The sequence below is a fragment of the Oncorhynchus keta genome, chromosome 1 (assembly GCF_023373465.1).
Source record: "Oncorhynchus keta strain PuntledgeMale-10-30-2019 chromosome 1, Oket_V2, whole genome shotgun sequence".
In the NCBI taxonomy this organism is placed as follows: Eukaryota; Metazoa; Chordata; class Actinopteri; order Salmoniformes; family Salmonidae; genus Oncorhynchus; species Oncorhynchus keta.
This window is the reverse complement of record NC_068421.1, coordinates 7,050,752-7,073,409: the sequence shown is the minus strand read 5'-3', so window position 1 is coordinate 7,073,409 and position 22,658 is coordinate 7,050,752. Positions and strand designations below refer to the sequence as shown.

The window sequence follows — 22,658 nt, the reverse complement described above, 5'->3', positions numbered from 1 at the left end:
ATTCACTAATTACTACTGACACACAAATATTATTCACTAATACTACTCACACACAAATATTAGTCACTAATACTACTCACACACAAATATTATTCACTAATTACTACTGACACACAAATATTATTCACTAATACTACTCACACACAAATATTATTCACTAATACTACTCACACACAAATATTATTCACTAATACTACTCACACACAAATATTATTCACTAATTACTACTGACACACAAATATTATTCACTAATACTACTCACACACAAATATTATTCACTAATACTACTGACACACAAATATTATTCACTAATACTACTCACACACAAATATTATTCACTAATTACTACTGACACACAAATATTATTCACTAATACTACTCACACACAAATATTATTCACTAATACTACTCACACACAAATATTATTCACTAATACTACTCACACACAAATATTATTCACTAATACTACTCACACACAAATATTATTCACTAATACTACTCACACACAAATATTATTCACTAATACTACTCACACACAAATATTATTCACTAATTACTACTGACACACAAATATTATTCACTAATACTACTCACACACAAATATTATTCACTAATACTACTCACACACAAATATTATTCACTAATACTACTCACACACAAATATGATTCTCTAATATTATTCACTAATACTACTCGCAAACAAATATTATTCTCTAAAATGATTCACTAATAATACTACTGACACACAAATATTATTCTCTAATATTATTCACTAATACTACTCACACACAAATATTATTCTCTAATATTATTCACTAATACTACTCACACACAAATATTATTCACTAATTCTACTCGCACACAAATATTATTCACTAATACTACTCACACACAAATATTATTCACTAATTCTACTCGCACACAAATATTATTCACTAATACTACTCGCATACAAATATTATTCACTGATATTACTCACTAATACTACACACACAGATATTATTCACTAATATTGGACACTAATGTTAAATACTAATATCACTCACTAATATTCCACAGTAATACTACTCACTAATACTACACACTAGTATTACACAAGGGCATACTGTAGCTGATGTTATCCCCATTATCATTCAGTAGACTACAGATTCATCACAAAAGCAGCCAGACAGAGACAGACATCCAGCCAGACAGAGACAGACATCCAGCCAGACAGAGACAGACATCCAGACAGAGACAGACATCCAGACAAAGACAGACATCCAGACAGAGAGACAGACATCCAGCCAGACAGAGACAGACATCTAGCCAGACAGAGACAGACATCCAGACAGAGAGGCAGACATCCAGACAGACAGAGACAGACAGAGACAGACATCCAGACAGAGACAGACATCCAGACAGACATGTAGCCAGGGATATGTAGCCAGGGATATGTAGCCAGGGATATGTAGCCAGGGACATGTAGCCAGGGATATGTAGCCAGGGATATGTAGCCAGGGATATGTAGCCAGAGATATGTAGCCAGGGATAAGGAGCCAGGGATAAGGAGCCAGGGATATATAGCCAGGGATATGTAGCCAGGAATATGTAGCCAGGGATAAGGAGCCAGAGACATGTAGCCAGAGATATGTAGACAGGGATATGTAGCCAGGGATATGTAGCCAGGGATAAGGAGCCAGGGATATATAGCCAGGGATATGTAGCCAGAGATATGGAGCCAGGGATAAGGAGCCAGAGATATGTAGCCAGGGATATGTAGCCAGGGATAAGGAGCCAGGGATATATAGCCAGGGATATGGAGCCAGGGATAAGGAGCCAGGGATAAGGAGCCAGGGATATATAGCCAGGGATATGTAGCCAGGGATAAGGAGCCAGGGATATGTAGCCAGGGATAAGGAGCCAGGGATAAGGAGCCAGGGATAAGGAGCCAGGGATATGTAGCCAGGGATATGTAGCCAGGGATATGTAGCCAGGGATATGTAGCCAGAGATATGTAGCCAGGGATATGGAGCCAGAGATATGTAGCCAGGGATATGTAGCCAGAGATATGTAGCCAGGGATATGGAGCCAGAGATATGTAGCCAGGGATATGGAGCCAGGGATATGTAGCCAGGGATATGTAGCCAGGGATATGTAGCCAGGGATATGTAGCCAGGGATAAGGAGCCAGGGATATGTAGCCAGGGATATGTAGCCAGGGACATGTAGCCAGAGATATGTAGCCAGGGATATGGAGCCAGGGATATGTAGCCAGGGATATGTAGCCAGGGTCATGTAGCCAGGGATATGTAGCCAGGGACATGGAGCCAGGGGGACATGTAGCCAGGGATATGTAGCCAGGGGTAGCCAGGGATATGTAGCCAGGGATATGTAGCCAGGGATAGCCAGGGATATGTAGCCAGGGATATGTAGCCAGGGATATGTAGCCAGGGATATGTAGCCAGGGATATGTAGCCAGGGATATGTAGCCAGGGATATGTAGCCAGGGATATGTAGCCAGGGACATGTAGCCAGGGATATGTAGCCAGGGATATGTAGCCAGGGATATGTAGCCAGGGATATGTAGCCAGGGATATGTAGCCAGAGACATGTAGCCAGGGATATGTAGCCAGGGATATGTAGCCAGGGATATGTAGCCAGGGATATGTAGCCAGGGATATGTAGCCAGGGATATGGAGCCAGGGATATGGAGCCAGGGATATGGAGCCAGGGATATGTAGCCAGGGATATGTAGCCAGGGACATGTAGCCAGGGATATGGAGCCAGGGATAAGGAGCCAGGGATATGTAGCCAGGGATATGTAGCCAGGGATATGTAGCCAGGGATATGTAGCCAGGGATATGTAGCCAGGGATATGTAGCCAGGGATATGGAGCCAGGGATATGGAGCCAGGGATATGGAGCCAGGGACATGTAGCCAGGGATATGGAGCCAGGGATATGGAGCCAGGGATATGGAGCCAGGGACATGTAGCCAGGGATATGTAGCCAGGGATATGGAGCCAGGGATATGGAGCCAGGGATATGGAGCCAGGGACATGTAGCCAGGGATATGTAGCCAGGGATATGGAGCCAGGGATATGGAGCCAGGGATATGGAGCCAGGGATATGGAGCCAGGGACATGGAGCCAGGGATATGTAGCCAGGGATATGGAGCCAGGGATATGGAGCCAGGGACATGGAGCCAGGGACATGTAGCCAGGGATATGGAGCCAGGGATATGTAGCCAGGGACATGTAGCCAGGGACATGTAGCCAGGGACATGTAGCCAGGGACATGTAGCCAGGGACATGGAGCCAGGGACATGTAGCCAGGGACATGTAGCCAGGGATATGGAGCCATGGCAGGTTTCTACTTCTTTCTTCAAGTAGAAACTGTTTCTTCTGTTGAAGCTGGCAGACACTTACATTTTGGGATGCATTATTTACAATATCTATCGATCTCTAGATAAAGGAGGCTGGGTTGGTTGGACCAAACTTTGCTCTGACACGGCAGTCTGGGATTGGTTGGACCAAACGCTGCTCTGACACGGCAGTCTGGGATTGGTTGGACCAAACTCTGCTCTGACACGGCAGTCTGGGATTGGTTGGACCAAACTCTGCTCTGACACGGCAGTCTGGGATTGGTTGGACCAAACTCTGCTCTGACACGGCAGTCTGGGATTGGTTGGACCAAACGCTGCTCTGACACAGCAGTCTGGGATTGGTTGGACCAAACTCTGCTCTGACACGGCAGTCTGGGATTGGTTGGACCAAACTCTGCTCTGACACGGCAGTCTGGGATTGGTTGGACCAAACGCTGCTCTGACACGGCAGTCTGGGATTGGTTGGACCAAACTCTGCTCTGACACGGCAGTCTGGGATTGGTTGGACCAAACTCTGCTCTGACACGGCAGTCTGGGATTGGTTGGACCAAACTCTGCTCCGACACGGCAGTCTGGGATTGGTTGGACCAAACTCTGCTCCGACACGGCAGTCTGGGATTGGTTGGACCAAACTCTGCTCTGACAGGGCAGTCTGGGATTGGTTGGACCAAACTCTGCTCTGACACGGCAGTCTGGGATTGGTTGGACCAAACTCTGCTCTGACACGGCAGTCTGGGATTGGTTGGACCAAACTCTGCTCCGACACGGCAGTCTGGGATTGGTTGGACCAAACTCTGCTCTGACACGGCAGTCTGGGATTGGTTGGACCAAACTCTGCTCTGACACGGCAGTCTGGGATTGGTCGGACCAAACTCTGCTCTGACACGGCAGTCTGGGATTGGTTGGACCAAACTCTGCTCTGACACGGCAGTCTGGGATTGGTTGGACCAAACTCTGCTCTGACACGGCAGTCTGGGATTGGTTGGACCAAACTCTGCTCTGACACGGCAGTCTGGGATTGGTTGGACCAAACTCTGCTCTGACACGGCAGTCTGGCATGGTGCTATTGATATCTGTAGCCAGCTGAGCATTGGAGAGACACAGCGAAATAAGAAGTGACTGTTCCACTCCCTCAGGACATTATAAAACCTCAGCTGGCAAATGAAGCATGTTGTGCCAGCTATCTTTTACCCCAGGACGCTGTACCATCCTACAGACTGTGTTGTATTCCAGGGTCCTGTACCATCCTACAGACTGTGTTGTATTCCAGGGTCCTGTACCATCCTACAGACTGTGTTGTATTCCAGGACGCTGTACCATCCTACAGACTGTGTTGTATTCCAGGGTCCTGTACCATCTTACAGACTGTGTTGTATTCCAGGGTCCTGTACCATCTTACAGACTGTGTTGTATTCCAGGGTCCTGTACCATCCTACAGACTGTGTTGTATTCCAGGGTCCTGTACCATCCTACAGACTGTGTTGTAAGCCAGGGTCCTGTACCATCTTACAGACTGTGTTGTATTCCAGGGTCCTGTACCATCTTACAGACTGTGTTGTATTCCAGGGTCCTGTACCATCTTACAGACTGTGTTGTAAGCCAGGGTCCTGTACCATCCTACAGACTGTGTTGTATTCCAGGGTCCTGTACCATCCGACAGACTGTGTTGTATTCCAGGACGCTGTACCATCCTACAGACTGTGTTGTATTCCAGGGTCCTGTACCATCTTACAGACTGTGTTGTATTCCAGGGTCCTGTACCATCCTACAGACTGTGTTGTATTCCAGGGTCCTGTACCATCCTACAGACTGTGTTGTATTCCAGGGTCCTGTACCATCTTACAGACTGTGTTGTATTCCAGGGTCCTGTACCATCCTACAGACTGTGTTGTAAGCCAGGGTCCTGTACCATCCTACAGACTGTGTTGTATTCCAGGGTCCTGTACCATCTTACAGACTGTGTTGTATTCCAGGGTCCTGTACCATCCTACAGACTGTGTTGTATTCCAGGGTCCTGTACCATCCGACAGACTGTGTTGTAAGCCAGGGTCCTGTACCATCCTACAGACTGTGTTGTATTCCAGGGTCCTGTACCATCCTACAGACTGTGTTGTATTCCAGGGTCCTGTACCATCCTACAGACTGTGTTGTAAGCCAGGGTCCTGTACCATCCTACAGACTGTGTTGTATTCCAGGGTCCTGTACCATCCTACAGACTGTGTTGTATTCCAGGGTCCTGTACCATCCTACAGACTGTGTTGTAAGCCAGGGTCCTGTACCATCTTACAGACTGTGTTGTAAGCCAGGGTCCTGTACCATCCTACAGACTGTGTTGTATTCCAGGGTCCTGTACCATCCTACAGACTGTGTTGTATTCCAGGGTCCTGTACCATCTTACAGACTGTGTTGTAAGCCAGGGTCCTGTACCATCCTACAGACTGTGTTGTATTCCAGGGTCCTGTACCATCCTACAGACTGTGTTGTAAGCCAGGGTCCTGTACCATCCTACAGACTGTGTTGTAAGCCAGGGTCCTGTACCATCCTACAGACTGTGTTGTACCACAGGCCCCTAGAGTCAGGGTTAGAGTAAGTGCTCACCTGAATATAGCCTTGGTGCTGTCACAGCCACATTTGAAGCCCTCAGCTCTGAAATGAGAGATAAAGACAGTTATCAGACACACTAACAGTTATCAGACACACTAGGGGAGGAGTTAGGTCAGAGATAGACCAGGGTTAGCTCTATAGGGGAGGAGTTAGGTCAGAGATAGACCAGGGTTAGCTCTATAGGGGAGGAGTTAGGTCAGAGATAGACCAGGGTTAGCTCTATAGGGGAGGAGTTAGGTCAGTTAGCTCTATAGGGGAGGAGAGTTAGGTCAGAGATAGACCAGGGTTAGCTCTATTGGGAAGGAGTTAGGTCAGAGATAGACCAGGGTTAGTTCTATAGGGGAGGAGTTAGGTCAGAGATAGACCAGGGTTAGTTCTATAGGGGAGGAGTTAGGTCAGAGATAGACCAGGGTTAGTTCTATAGGGGAGGAGTCAGGTCAGTTAGCTCTATAGGGGAGGAGTCAGGTCAGAGATAGACCAGGGTTAGTTCTATAGGGGAGGAGTCAGGTCAGAGATAGACCAGGGTTAGCTCTATAGGGGAGGAGTCAGGTCAGAGATAGACCAGGGTTAGTTCTATAGGGGAGGAGTCAGGTCAGTTAGCTCTATAGGGGAGGAGTCAGGTCAGAGATAGACCAGGGTTAGTTCTATAGGGGAGGAGTCAGGTCAGAGATAGACCAGGGTTAGCTCTATAGGGGAGGAGTCAGGTCAGAGATAGACCAGGGTTGGTTCTATAGGGGAGGAGTCAGGTCAGTTAGCTCTATAGGGGAGGAGTCAGGTCAGAGATAGACCAGGGTTAGTTCTATAGGGGAGGAGTCAGGTCATAGATAGACCAGGGTTAGTTCTATTAGGGGAGGAGTCAGGTCAGAGATAGACCAGGGTTAGTTCTATTAGGGGAGGAGTCAGGTCAGAGATAGACCAGGGTTAGTTCTATAGGGGAGGAGTCAGGTCATAGATAGACCAGGGTTAGTTCTATTAGGGGAGGAGTCAGGTCAGAGATAGACCAGGGTTAGTTCTATTAGGGGAGGAGTCAGGTCAGAGATAGACCAGGGTTAGTTCTATTAGGGGAGGAGTCAGGTCATAGATAGACCAGGGTTAGCTCTATAGGGGAGGAGTTAGGTCAGAGATAGACCAGGGTTAGTTCTATTAGGGGAGGAGTTAGGTCAGAGATAGACCAGGGTTAGTTCTATTAGGGGAGGAGTCAGGTCAGAGATAGACCAGGGTTAGTTCTATAGGGGAGGAGTCAGGTCAGAGATACACCAGGGGGGATACCAGTGTATTGCCCCGACTGCATACAATGTGTTCGGACAGTAAGATGGAAACGACTCAATATCGCCATCTGCAGGCCTTTGGCCTAGGATCAACACAGAACACGACAGTACATTATTAGAGCACCATGCCGCACTGGTCTGGCTACCTGAAGCATATCCTGGAGCTGTTCATGCGAAGGTCGACCACCTGCAGACTCTCGTCTCTGGAGCAGCTGAGGAGCTGACGGTGGTCAGTAGAGATGTCCAGAGATGTTACCTTCCCCTGGAGAGGAACCTCCTGGGTACAGCTGGCAGCCCTGGGGAGGGGGGAGGGGGACGGAGAGGGGAGGGGGGAGGGGGACGGAGAGGGGAGGGGGAAGGCAGTGAGTCACATCTCAACATGGTCTAGCAGTACTGTATGTAACATAGCAACGTTCTTAACTGTACTGTATGTAACATAGCAACGTGCCTAACTGAACTGTATGTAACATAGCAACGTGCCTAACTGTACTGTATGTAACATAGCAACGTGCCTAACTGAACTGTATGTAACATAGCAACGTTCTTAACTGTACTGTATGTAACATAGCAACGTGCCTAACTGAACTGTATGTAACATAGCAACGTGCCTAACTGAACTGTATGTAACATAGCAACGTTCCTAACTGTACTGTATGTAACATAGCAACGTGCCTAACTGAACTGTATGTAACATAGCAACGTTCCTAACTGTACTGTATGTAACATAGCAACGTTCCTAACTGTACTGTATGTAACATAGCAACGTGCCTAACTGTACTGTATGTAACATAGCAACGTGCCTAACTGTACTGTATGTAACATAGCAACGTGCCTAACTGAACTGTATGTAACATAGCAACGTTCCTAACTGTACTGTATGTAACATAGCAACGTTCCTAACTGTACTGTATGTAACATAGCAACGTGCCTAACTGAACTGTATGTAACATAGCAACGTTCCTAACTGTACTGTATGTAACATAGCAACGTTCCTAACTGAACTGTATGTAACATAGCAACGTTCCTAACTGTACTGTATGTAACATAGCAACGTGCCTAACTGTACTGTATGTAACATAGCAACGTGCCTAACTGAACTGTATGTAACATAGCAACGTTCCTAACTGTACTGTATGTAACATAGCAACGTGCCTAACTGTACTGTATGTAACATAGCAACGTGCCTAACTGTACTGTATGTAACATAGCAACGTGCCTAACTGAACTGTAGCAGGTAGCTGGTAACTGTAATAGTGAAAAGATTGATCAACATCATTGACCTGTAAACTACAGAATTATGAAGTGTTTGAATTATTCAAGAGTAGCAGCTTCTACTGAGGGAGAAACAGAAAACCCCCTGCAGGTCTGTTGTAGGGTGTAGGGTACAAGGTTAGGGTGTAAGGTTAGGGTGTAGGGTATAAGGTTAGGGTGTAAGGTTAGGGTGTAAGGTTAGGGTGTAAGGTTAGGGTATAAGGTTAGGGTGTAAGGTTAGGGTGTAGGGTATAAGGTTAGGGTGTAAGGTTAGGGTGTAAGGTTAGGGTGTAAGGTTAGGGTGTAGGGTATAAGGTTAGGGTGTAGGGTATAAGGTTAGGGTGTAAGGTTAGGGTGTAAGGTTAGGGTGTAGGGTATAAGGTTAGGGTGTAAGGTTAGGGTTTAAGGTTAGGGTGTAAGGTTAGGGTGTAGGGTATAAGGTTAGGGTGTAAGGTTAGGGTTTAAGGTTAGGGTGTAAGGTTAGGGTGTAGGGTATAAGGTTAGGGTATAAGGTTAGGGTGTAGGGTTAGGGTGTAAGGTTAGGGTGTAAGGTTAGGGTGTAGGGTTAGAGTGTAAGGTTAGGGTGTAAGGTTAGGGTGTAGGGTATAAGGTTAGGGTATAAGGTTAAGGTGTAGGGTTAGGGTATAGGGTTAGGGTGTAAGGTGTCGTGTTAGGGTGTAAGGTGTAGGGTGTTGGGTTAGGGTATAGGGTTAGGGTGTAAGGTGTAGTGTTAGGGTGTAAGGTGTAGGGTGTAGTGTTAGGGTGTAAGGTTAGGGTGTAGGGTTAGGGAGTAAGGTTAGGGTGTAAGTTTAGGGTTAGGGTGTAAGGTTAGGGTGTAGGGTATAAGGTTAGGGTATAAGGTTAAGGTGTAGGGTTAGGGTATAGGGTTAGGGTGTAAGGTGTCGTGTTAGGGTGTAAGGTGTAGGGTTAGGGTATAGGGTTAGGGTGTAAGGTGTAGGGTGTAGTGTTAGGGTGTAAGGTGTAGGGTGTAGTGTTAGGGTGTAAGGTTAGGGTGTAGGGTTAGGGAGTAAGGTTAGGGTGTAAGTTTAGGGTTAGGGTGTAAGGTTAGGGTGTTGGGTTAGGGTGTAGGGTTAGGGTGTAAGGTGTAGTGTTAGGGTGTAAGGTGTAGTGTTAGGGTGTTGGGTTAGGGTGTAAGGTGTAGTGTTAGAGTGTAAGGTGTAGGGTGTAGTGTTAGGGTGTAAGGTGTAGTGTTAGGGTGTTGGGTTAGGGTGTAGGGTTAGGGTGTAAGGTGTAGTGTTAGGGTGTAGTGTTAGGGTGTAAGGTGTAGTGTTAGGGTGTAAGGTGTAGTGTTAGGGTGTAAGGTTAGGGTGTAGGGTTAGGGTGTAAGGTGTAGTGTTAGGGTGTAGTGTTAGGGTGTAAGGTGTAGTGTTAGGGTGTAAGGTGTAGGGTGTAGTGTTAGGGTGTAAGGTGTAGGGTGTAGTGTTAGGGTGTAAGGTGTAGGGTGTAGGGTGTAGGGTTAGGGTGTAAGGTGTAGGGTTAGGGTGTAGGGTGTAGTGTTAGGGTGTAAGGTGTAGGGTTAGGGTTACGTTGGGCTGTTGCGATTCACTATCAACGTGGTGAAACTAATAAATATAGAAATGAACACCAAACATGTAGCGCAGCAAATATCACCAATGTCATAACAGAGACAACCCCAAAACAGAAGGGGCTGGGGGGGGGGGGTGATGGAGAGAGACTATTATGTAGGTGGACTGTTGCTAAGCGACAGTGGAACATGAAAGTCTGCAGTTGACGAATAGCAGGGGAGTGAAGGAGAGATGTCAGAGAGAGAGAGAGGCCCTGCTGCTGCTTGGAGCTTACAACAACCATAATTATCATCTCCAACACACAGAACACAGCAAGGAATAGAGAACATGTACATAGTCATCTAGAGACAATATAATGTCCATGGTAATGTAGAGAAGACAATATAATGTCCATGGTAATGTAGAGAATAGACAATATAATGTCAACGGTAATGTAGAGAGAATAGACAATATAATGTCCATGGTAATGTAGAGAGAATAGACAATATAATGTCCATGGTAATGTAGAGAAGACAATATAATGTCCATGGTAATGTAGAGAAGACAATATAATGTCCATGGTAATGTAGAGAGAATAGACAATATAATGTCCATGGTAATGTAGAGAGAATAGACAATATAATGTCCATGGTAATGTAGAGAGAATAGACAATATAATGTCCATGGTAATGTAGAGAGAATAGACAATATAATGTCCATGGTAATGTAGAGAGAATAGACAATATAATGTCCATAGAGAGAATAGACAATATAATGTCCATGGTAATGTAGAGAAGACAATATAATGTCCATGGTAATGTAGAGAGAATAGACAATATAATGTCCATGGTAATGTAGAGAGAATAGACAATATAATGTCCATGGTAATGTAGAGAGAATAGACAATATAATGTCCATGGTAATGTAGAGAGAATAGACAATATAATGTCCATGGTAATGTAGAGAGAATAGACAATATAATGTCCATGGTAATGTAGAGAGAATAGACAATATAATGTCCATGGTAATGTAGAGAGAATAGACAATATAATGTCCATGGTAATGTAGAGAGAATAGACAATATAATGTCCACGGTAATGTAGAGAAGACAATATAATGTCCATGGTAATGTAGAGAGAATAGACAATATAATGTCCATGGTAATGTAGAGAGAATAGACAATATAATGTCAATGGTAATGTAGAGAGAATAGACAATATAATGTCCATGGTAATGTAGAGAGAATAGACAATATAATGTCCACAGTAATGTAGAGAATAGACAATAAAATGTCCACGATAATGTAGAGAGAATAGACAATATAATGTCAATGGTAATGTAGAGAAGACAATATAATGTCAACGGTAATGTAGAGAAGACAATATAATGTCCATGGTAATGTAGTAAAGACAATATAATGTCCACGGTAATGTAGAGAGAATAGACAATATAATGTCAAGGGTAATGTAGAGAATAGACAATAAAATGTCCTTGGTAGTGTAGAGAAGACAATATAATGTCCACGATAATGTAGAGAGAATAGACAATATAATGTCAACGGTAATGTAGAGAAGACAATATAATGTCCTTGGTAATGTAGAGAAGACAATATAATGTCCTTGGTAATGTAGAGAGAATAGACAATATAATGTCAATGGTAATGTAGAGAAGACAATATAATGTCCATGGTAATGTAGAGAGAATAGACAATATAATGTCAATGGTAATGTAGAGAAGACAATATAATGTCCACGGTAATGTAGAGAGAATAGACAATATAATGTCAACGGTAATGTAGAGAATAGACAATCAAATGTCCTTGGTAATGTAGAGAAGACAATATAATGTCCACGATAATGTAGAGAGAATAGACAATATAATGTCAACGGTAATGTAGAGAAGACAATATAATGTCCATGGTAATGTAGTAAAGACAATATAATGTCCACGGTAATGTAGAGAAGACAATATAATGTCCTTGGTAATGTAGAGAGAATAGACAATATAATGTCCTTGGTAATGTAGAGAAGACAATATAATGTCCATGGTAATGTAAAGAGAATAGACAATATAATGTCCTTGGTAATGTAGAGAAGACAATATAATGTCCATGGTAATGTAGAGAAGACAATATAATGTCCATGGTAATGTAGAGAGAATAGACAATATAATGTCCTTGGTAATGTAGAGAAGACAATATAATGTCCATGGTAATGTAGTAAAGACAATATAATGTCCATGGTAATGTAGAGAAGACAATATAATGTCCATGGTAATGTAGAGAGAATAGACAATGTCCATGGTAATGGAGAGAGAATAGACAATATAATGTCCACGGTAATGTAGAGAAGAGACAATAATGTCCATGGTAATGTAGAGAGAATAGACAATATAATGTCCACGGTAATGTAGAGACTATACAATATAATGTCCATGGTAATGTAGAGAGGATAGACAATATAATGTCCACGGTAATGTAGAGAATAGACAATATAATGTCCACGGTAATGTAGAGAGAATAGACAATATAATGTCCACGGTAATGTAGAGATAAGCAATTAGATATAATGTACTAAATGGCAGATCAGAGAGAGGAGAGCTGAACAGGATTATATTTCCAGTATGTTCTGTGGTGATCTCCGTCATCTGCCAGCTATACAAGTGGATCTATGATTGGCTATGAAAAGCCAACTGACATTTACTCCTGAGGTGCTGACCTGTTGCACCCTTGACAACTACTGTGATTATTATTTGACCATGCGGGTAATTTATGAACATTTGAACATCTTGGTCATGTTCTGTTATAATCTCCACCCGACAAAGCCAGAAGAGGACTGGCCACCCCTCATAGCCTGGTTCCTCTCGGTTTCTTCCTAGGTTATGGCCTTTCTAGGGAGTTTTTCCTGGCCACCGTGCTTCTACACATGCATTGCTTGCTGTTTGGGGTTTTAGGCTGGGTTTCTGTACAGCACTTTGATATATCAGCTGATGTTAGAAGGGCTATATAAATCAATCTGATTTGATCTACTGTAATGTAAGGAAAAAGACAAGACACTGAGCATTATGACCATGAAATTAGCCCAAATCATAATACTTAATAATAATGCTAATTAGTTTGGACATCGCCATTACAACTATATCAGGATGGATTAATAAATATAACTGGCTCGGGTATCAATTAACCACATTACTGTGAAGGTGTTAACAGTGTGTCAGTTAGCCCAGCTGATACCAAACAGAAGAGGCTATATCCAGCATTAGCTAACCCTAAATTTACCATCAGCTAACCTTAACCCTATAGCTACCGTTAGCTAACCCTAAATCTACCGTCAGCTAACCCTATAACTACCGTTAGCTAACCCTAAATCTACCGTCAGCTAACCCTATAGCTACCGTTTGCTAACCTTATAGCTACTGTTAGCTAACCCTAACCCTATGGCTACTAACGCTAACCCCATTTCTACAGTTATTAACTAACCCTAACCTTATAGCTACTGTTAGCTAACCCTATAGCGACTAACGCTAACCCCATCTCTACGGTTAACTAACCCTAACCCTATAGCTATTGTTAGCTGACCCTAACCCTAGTTACTAACCCTAAATCTACTGTTAGCTAGCCCTAACCCTTTAGCTACTGTTAGCTAACCCTAACTCTATAGCTACAATCGAGAGCATCCTGGCGGGCTGTATCACCGCCTGGTACGCCCTCAACCGTAAGGCTCTCCAGAGGGTAGTGAGGACTGCACAACGCATCACCGGGGGCAAACTACCTGCCCTCCAGGACACCTACACCACCCGTTGTTACAGGAAGGCCATAAAGATCATCAAGGACATCAACCACCCGAACCACTGCCTGTTCACCCCGCTATCATCCAGAAGGCGAGGTCAGTACAGGTGCATCAAAGCTGGGACCGAGAGACTGAAAAACAGCTTCTATCTCAAGGCCATCAGACTGTTAAACAGCCACCACTAACATTGAGTGGCTGCTGCCAACACACTGTCATTGACACTGACCCAACTCCAGCCACTTTAATAATGGGAAATTATGTAAATATATCACTAGCCACTTTAAACAATGCTACCTTATATAATGTTACTTACCCTACATTATTCATCTCATATGCATATGTATATACTGTACTCTATATCATCTACTGCATCCTTATGTAATACATGTATCACTAGCCACTTTAACTATGCCACTTTGTTTACTTTGTCTACACACTCATCTCATATGTATATACTGTACTCGATACCATCTACTGTATGCTGCTCTGTACCATCACTCATTCATATATCCTTATGTACATATTCCTTATCCCCTTACACAAGACAGTAGTTTTGGAATTGTTAGTTAGATTACTTGTTGGTTATCACTGCATTGTCGGAACTAGAAGCACAAGCATTTCGCTACACTCGCATTAACATCTGCTAACCATGTGTATGTGACAAATACAATTTGATTTGATTTGATTTACTGTGAGCTAACCCCAACCCTTTAGCTACTGTTAGCTAATCCTAACTTTATAGCTACTGTGAGCTAACCCTAACTCTATAGCTACTGTGAGATAACCCTAACCCTATAGCTACTGTGAGGTAACCCTAACCCTATAGCTACTGTGAGGTAACCCTAACCCTATAGCTACTGTGAGGTAACCCTAACCCTATAGCTACTGTTAGCTAACCCTATAGCTATCATTAACTAACCCTGACCCTATACATTACATGACCAAAAGTATGTGGACACCACCTGCTCGTCAAACATCTCATTCCAGAATCATGGGCATTAATATGGAGTTGGTCCCCACGTTGCTGCTATAACAGCCTCCACTCTCCTGGGAAGGCTTTCCACTAGATGTTGGAACATTGCTGCTATAACAGCCTCCACTCTTCTGGGAAGGCTTTCCACTAGATGTTGGAACATTGCTGCTATAACAGCCTCCACTCTTCTGGGAAGGCTTTCCACTAGATGTTGGAACATTGCTGCTATAACAGCCTCCACTCTTCTGGGAAGGTTTTCCACTAGATGTTGGAACATTGATGCTATAACAGCCTCCACTCTTCTGGGAAGGCTTTCCACTAGATGTTGGAACATTGATGCTATAACAGCCTCCACTCTTCTGGGAAGGCTTTCTCCACTCTTCTGGGAAGGCTTTCCACTAGATGTTGGAACATTGCTGCTATAACAGCCATTCCACTCTTCTGGGAAGGCTTTCCACTAGATGTTGGAACATTGCTGCTATAACAGCCTCCACTCTTCTGGGAAGGCTTTCCACTAGATGTTGGAACATTGCTGCTATAACAGCCTCCACTCTTCTGGGAAGGCTTTCCACTAGATGTTGGAACATTGCTGCGGGGACTTGCTTGCATTCAGCCACAAGAGCATTATTAAGGTCAGGCACTGATGTTGGGCGATTAGGCCTGGCTCGCAGTTGACGTTCCAATTCATCCCAAAGGTGTTCAATGGGGTTGAGGTCAGGGCTCTGCACAGGCCAGTGAAATTCTTCCACACCGATCTCGACAAACCATTTCTGTATGGACCTTGCTTTGCGCACATGGGCATTGTCATGCTGAAACAGGAAAGGGCCTTCCCAAACTGTTGCCACAAAGTTGGAAGCATAGAATCATCTAGAATGTCATTGTATGCTGTAGCATTAAGATTTCCCTTCACTAGAATTAAGGATCCCGAACCATGAAAACCAGCCCCAGACCATTATTCTTCCTCAACCAAACTTTACAGTTGGGACTATGCATTCGGGCAGGTAGTCTTCTCCCGGCATCCGGCGTCCAATAACGGTGCCACAGTTGCTAAGCTCTTCAAAAAGGCCACTCTACTAACAATGTTTGTCTATGGAGATTGCATGGCTGTGTGCTCGGTTTTATACACCTGTCAGCCAGCAAAGGGTGCGGCTGAAAAAGCCGAATCCACTAATTTGAAAGGTTGTCCGCAATACTTTTGTACATATAGTGCATCTACCATTAGCCAGTGTTGTAGTCTGAGTCAAGTCTGAGTCAAGTCCCAAGTCCGAGTCAAGTCCCGAGTCCGAGTCATGTCCCAAGTCGGAGTCAAGTCCCAAGTCGGAGTCAAGTCCCGAGTCCGAGTCAAGTCCCAAGTCCGAGTCATGTCCCGAGTCCGAGTCAAGTCCCAAGTCCGAGTCATGTCCCAAGTCCGAGTCAAGTCCCAAGTCCGAGTCAAGTCCCAAGTCCGAGTCAAGTTTCAAGTCCCAAGTCATGTCCCGAGTCCCCATGGCTGAAGTCCGAGTCGAGTCCAGATCCGAGTCACCAATAGTCGAGTCACGTGTCCATCAATTTATAATTGGTCTTATTAGGTAATTGTTTCTAGTCGCCACCAGGCGGCAGTATATCGCCACTCACTCATAAAAAATAAAAAAACGAACTGAGAAATAATTCTTAACTAGGCAAAGCTAAAGAGTAGGCTGGTGACTGGAGGTCACAGTGAAGGAAGAGAGTCGCTTGCGTGATGTGTAACTTATGATTGGAGGCTGAGCCAGAGCCTGCCTGTGCAAAATCCTCGCTTTCTCCCCCGCAACTCACCAGCTGATGTAGGCTTTGTGTGCCGTCTGTGCACCCAGGGCGCCTAATATTCAGTCCAAGTGTAAGTGCAAACACAAGTCAAGAGAAGGCAAGTCTGAGTCACCAATGGTCAAGAAGACGAGTTATCAATGGTCAAGATGGCGAGTCCGAGTGAGTCATCAATGGTCAAGATGGCGAGTCCGAGTGAGTCATCAATGGTCAGGAAGGCGAGTCCGAATGAGTCACCATTGGGTCAGGAAGGCGAGACCGAGTGAGTCATCAATGGTCAGGAAGGCGAGTCCGAATGAGTCACCATTGGGTCAGGAAGGCGAGTCCGAGTGAGTCATCAATGGTCAGGAAGGCGAGACCGAGTGAGTCATCAATGGTCAAGTCTAAGTCGAGTCACGAAAATCTGGACTCGAGTCCGAGTCGTGGACTCAAGAACTACAACACTGCCGTTAGCTAACCCTATAGCTCCCGGAGAAACAGACATGTAGTGAGGGTTAGAGGTTAGGGAAGAAACAGACATAGGGTCAGAGGTCAGAGGAGAAAGAGACATTTAAGTCAGGGTCAGAGGTCAGGGAAGAAACAGACATGTAGTCAGGGTCAGAAGTCAGGGGAGAAACAGACATGTAGTCAGGGTCAGAGGTCAGAGGAGAAACAGACATGTAGTCAGGGTCAGAGGAGAAACAGACATGTAGTCAGGGTCAGAGGTCAGAGGAGAAACAGACATGTAGTCAGGGTCAGAGGTCAGAGGAGAAACAGACATGTAGTCAGGGTCAGAAGTCAGGGGAGAAACAGACATGTAGTCAGGGTCAGAGGTCAGAGGAGAAACAGACATGTAGTCAGGGTCAGAGGTCAGAGGAGAAACAGACATGTAGTCAGGGTCAGAAGTCAGGGGAGAAACAGACATGTAGTCAGGGTTATAGAGCTCAGGAGAGAAACAGACACTGAGGTAGAACTCATCTGTCAAATTCTGAGGTCATTATTCTGATTTCACCGAGTCATCTCAGAATAAAACCAGACAGGTTCAGGATATCAAAGAATCAACAGTCACAGACAACGTTGTGCAAGATAAAAATGACATACTGGCCAGTACACAGTAGTGCCAGTACATATTATGGGTAGGATTACAGCTATATGGGTAGGGTTACAGCTATATGGGTTACAGCTATATGGGTTACAGCTATATGGGTTACAGCTATATGGGTTACAGCTATATGGGTTACAGCTATATGGGATACAGCTATATGGGATACAGCTATATGGGTTACAGCTATATGGGTTACAGCTATATGGGTTACAGCTATATGGGTTACAGCAATATGGGTTACAGCTATACGGGTAGGATTACAGCTATATGGGTTACAGCTATATGGGTAGGGTTACAGCTATATGGGTTACAGCAATATGGGATACAGCTATATGGGTTACAGCTATATGGGTAGGGTTACAGCTATATGGGTTAGAGCTATATGGGTTACAGCTATATGGGTAGGGTTACAACTATATGGGTTACAGCTATATGGGTTACAGCTATATGGGTTACAGCTATATGGGTAGGGTTACAACTATATGGGTTACAGCTATATGGGATACAGCTATATGGGTTACAGCTATATGGGTAGGGTTACAACTATATGGGTTACAGCTATATGGGTTACAGCTATATGGGTTACAGCAATATGGGTTACAGCTATACGGGTAGGATTACAGCTATATGGGTTACAGCTATATGGGTTACAGCTATATGGGTAGGGTTACAGCTATATGGGTTAGAGCTATATGGGTTACAGCTATATGGGTTACAGCTATATGGGTAGGGTTACAGCTCTATGGGTTACAGCTATACGGGTAGAGTTACAGCTATATGGGTTACAGCTATATGGGTAGGGTTACAGCTATATGGGTTACAGCTATATGGGTAGAGTTACAGCTATATGGGTTACAGCTATATGGGTAGGGTTACAGCTATATGGGTTACAGCTATATGGGTAGGGTTACAGCTATATGGGTTACAGCTATATGGGTTACAGCTATATGGGTTACAGCTATATGGGTTGGAGTACAGCTATATGGGTTACAGCTATATGGGATACAGCTATATGGGTTACAGCTATATGGGTTACAGCTATATGGGTTACAGCTATATGGGTAGGATTACAGCTATATGGGTTACAGCTATATGGGTTACAGCTATATGGGTTACAGCTATATGGGTTACAGCTATATGGGTTACAGCTATATGGGTAGGGTTACAGCTATATGGGTTACAGCTATATGGGTTACAGCTATATGGGTTACAGCTATATGGGTTACAGCTATATGGGTAGGGTTACAGCTATATGGGTTACAGCTATATGGGTTACAGCTATATGGGTTACAGCTATATGGGTAGGGTTACAGCTATATGGGTTACAGCTATATGGGTTACAGCTATATGGGTAGGGTTACAGCTATATGGGTTACAGCTATATGGGTTACAGCTATATGGGTTACAGCTATATGGGTAGGGTTACAGCTATATGGGTTACAGCTATATGGGTTACAGCTATATGGGTTACAGCTATACGGGTTACAGCTATATGGGTTACAGCTATATGGGTTACAGCTATATGGGTAGGGTTACAGCTATATGGGTTACAGCTATATGGGTTACAGCTATATGGGTTACAGCTATATGGGTTACAGCTATATGGGTTACAGCTATATGGGTTACAGCTATATGGGTAGGGTGACAGCTATATGGGTTACAGCTATATGGGTTACAGCTATATGGGTTACAGCTATATGGGATACAGCTATATGGGTTACAGCTATATGGGTTACAGCTATATGGGTTACAGCTATATGGGTTACAGCTATATGGGATACAGCTATATGGGATACAGCTATATGGGTTACAGCTATATGGGTTACAGCTATATGGGTTACAGCTATATGGGTTACAGCTATATGGGTTACAGCTATATGGGTTACAGCTATATGGGTTACAGCTATATGGGATACAGCTATATGGGATACAGCTATATGGGTTACAGCTATATGGGATACAGCTATATGGGTTACAGCTATATGGGATACAGCTATATGGGTTACAGCTATATGGGTTACAGCTATATGGGTTACAGCTATATGGGTAGGGTTACAGCTATATGGGTTACAGCTATATGGGTTACAGCTATATGGGTTACAGCTATATGGGTTACAGCTATATGGGTAGGGTTACAGCTATATGGGTTACAGCTATATGGGTTACAGCTATATGGGTTACAGCTATATGGGTTACAGCTATATGGGTTACAGCTATATGGGTTACAGCTATACGGGTAGGTTTACAGCTATATGGGTTACAGCTATATGGGTAGGGTTACAGCTATATGGGTTACAGCTATATGGGTTACAGCTATATGGGTTACAGCTATATGGGTAGGGTTACAGCTATATGGGTTACAGCTATATGGGTTACAGCTATATGGGTAGGGTTACAGCTATATGGGTTACAGCTATATGGGTTACAGCTATATGGGTTACAGCTATATGGGTAGGGTTACAGCTATATGGGTTACAGCTATATGGGATACAGCTATATGGGTTACAGCTATATGGGTAGGGTTACAGCTATATGGGTTACAGCTATATGGGTTACAGCTATATGGGTTACAGCTATATGGGTTACAGCTATATGGGTAGGATTACAGCTATATGGGTTACAGCTATATGGGTTACAGCTATATGGGTAGGGTTACAGCTATATGGGTTACAGCTATATGGGTTACAGCTATATGGGTTACAGCTATATGGGTAGGGTTACAGCTAGATGGGTTACAGCTATATGGGTTAGAGCTATATGGGTTACAGCTATATGGGTAGGGTTACAGCAATATGGGTAGAGTTACAGCTATATGGGTTACAGCTATATGGGTAGGGTTACAGCTATATGGGTTACAGCTATATGGGTAGGGTTACAGCTATATGGGTTACAGCTATATGGGATACAGCTATATGGGTTACAGCTATATGGGTAGGGTTACAGCTATATGGGTTACAGCTATATGGGTTACAGCTATATGGGTTACAGCTATATGGGTTACAGTTATATGGGTTACAGCTATATGGGTAGGGTTACAGCTATATGGGTTACAGCTGTATGGGTTACAGCTATATGGGTTACAGCTATACGGGTTACAGCTATATGGGTTACAGCTATATGGGTAGGGTTACAGCTATATGGGTTACAGCTATATGGGTTACAGCTATATGGGTTACAGCTATATGGGTTACAGCTATATGGGTTACAGCTATATGGGTTACAGCTATATGGGTAGGGTGACAGCTATATGGGTTACAGCTATATGGGTTACAGCTATATGGGTTACAGCTATATGGGATACAGCTATATGGGTTACAGCTATATGGGTTACAGCTATATGGGTTACAGCTATATGGGTTACAGCTATATGGGATACAGCTATATGGGATACAGCTATATGGGTTACAGCTATACGGGTTACAGCTATATGGGTTACAGCTATATGGGTTACAGCTATATGGGTTACAGCTATATGGGTTACAGCTATATGGGTTACAGCTATATGGGATACAGCTATATGGGTTACAGCTATATGGGTTACAGCTATACGGGATACAGCTATATGGGTTACAGCTATATGGGTTACAGCTATATGGGTTACAGCTATATGGGTTACAGCTATATGGGTTACAGCTATATGGGTTACAGCTATATGGGATACAGCTATATGGGTTACAGCTATATGGGTTACAGCTATATGGGTTATATGGGTTACAGCTATATGGGTTACAGCTATATGGGATACAGCTATATGGGATACAGCTATATGGGTTACAGCTATACGGGATACAGCTATATGGGTTACAGCTATATGGGTGACAGCTATATGGGTTACAGCTATATGGGTTACAACTATATGGGTTACAGCTATATGGGATACAGCTATATGGGTTACAGCTATATGGGTTACAGCTATATGGGATACAGCTATATGGGTTACAGCTATATGGGTAGGGTTACAGCTATATGGGTTACAGCTATATGGGATACAGCTATATGGGTTACAGCTATATGGGATACAGCTATATGGGTTACAGCTATATGGGATACAGCTATATGGGTTACAGTTATATGGGATACAGCTATATGGGTTACAGCTATATGGGTTACAGCCATACGGGTAGGGTTACAGCTATACGGGTTACAGCTATATGGGTTACAGCTATATGGGTTACAGCTATATGGGTAGCGTTACAGCTATATGGGTTACAGCCATACGGGTAGGGTTACAGCTATATGGGATACAGCTATATGGGTTACAGCTATATGGGTAGGTTTACAGCTATACGGGTTACAGCTAGATGGGTTACAGCTATATGGGTTACAGCTATATGGGTTACAGCTATATGGGTTACAGCTATATGGGTAGGTTTACAGCTATACGGGTTACAGCTAGATGGGTTACAGCTATATGGGTAGGGTTACAGCTATATGGGTTACAGCTATATGGGTTACAGCTATATGGGTTACAGCTATATGGGTAGAGTTACAGCTATACGAGTAGAGTTACAGCTATATGGGTTACAGCTATATGGGTAGGGTTACAGCTATATGGGTTACAGCTATATGGGTTACAGCTATATGGGTTACAGCTATATGGGTAGGGTTACAGCTATATGGGTTACAGCTATATGGGTAGGGTTACAGCCATATGGGTAGAGTTACAGCTATATGGGTTACAGCTATATGGGTAGGGTTACAGCTATATGGGTTACAGCTATATGGGTAGAGTTACAGCTATATGGGTTACAGCTATATGGGTAGAGTTACAGCTATATGGGAGTACTCCTACCTGCTGTCCCAGAAGCGTATCTTCCTGTCATAGTGTCCACTGACGATGACGTGCTCAGAACACACCACATCACTGCAGTAAGATAGAACCTCAATGGTCTGGATACCTGGGGAGGGGAGATAGAATCTCAATGGTCTGAATATCTGATGAGGAGAGATAGAACCTCAATGGTCTGAATACCTGGGGAGGAGAGATAGAGAGGTAGAACCTCAATGGTCTGGATACC

At 43.9% G+C, this 22,658-nt stretch overlaps 1 protein-coding gene across 2 annotated transcripts in view; it reads right to left on the bottom strand.

The window, feature by feature from the left end:
- The window catches only part of LOC118381128 (protein Atg16l2), a 68,827-nt gene that overhangs the window by 6,584 nt on the left and 39,585 nt on the right, over window positions 1-22,658 (bottom strand). For both annotated transcript variants that reach the window (XM_052475050.1, XM_052475078.1), the window contains 3 exons: window positions 22,433-22,538; window positions 7,383-7,532; window positions 5,963-6,010 (listed from right to left, as the gene is read on the bottom strand). In XM_052475050.1, the coding sequence (XP_052331010.1) occupies window positions 5,963-6,010; window positions 7,383-7,532; window positions 22,433-22,538 (304 nt within the window). The remainder of the gene's footprint in view (window positions 1-5,962; window positions 6,011-7,382; window positions 7,533-22,432; window positions 22,539-22,658) is intronic.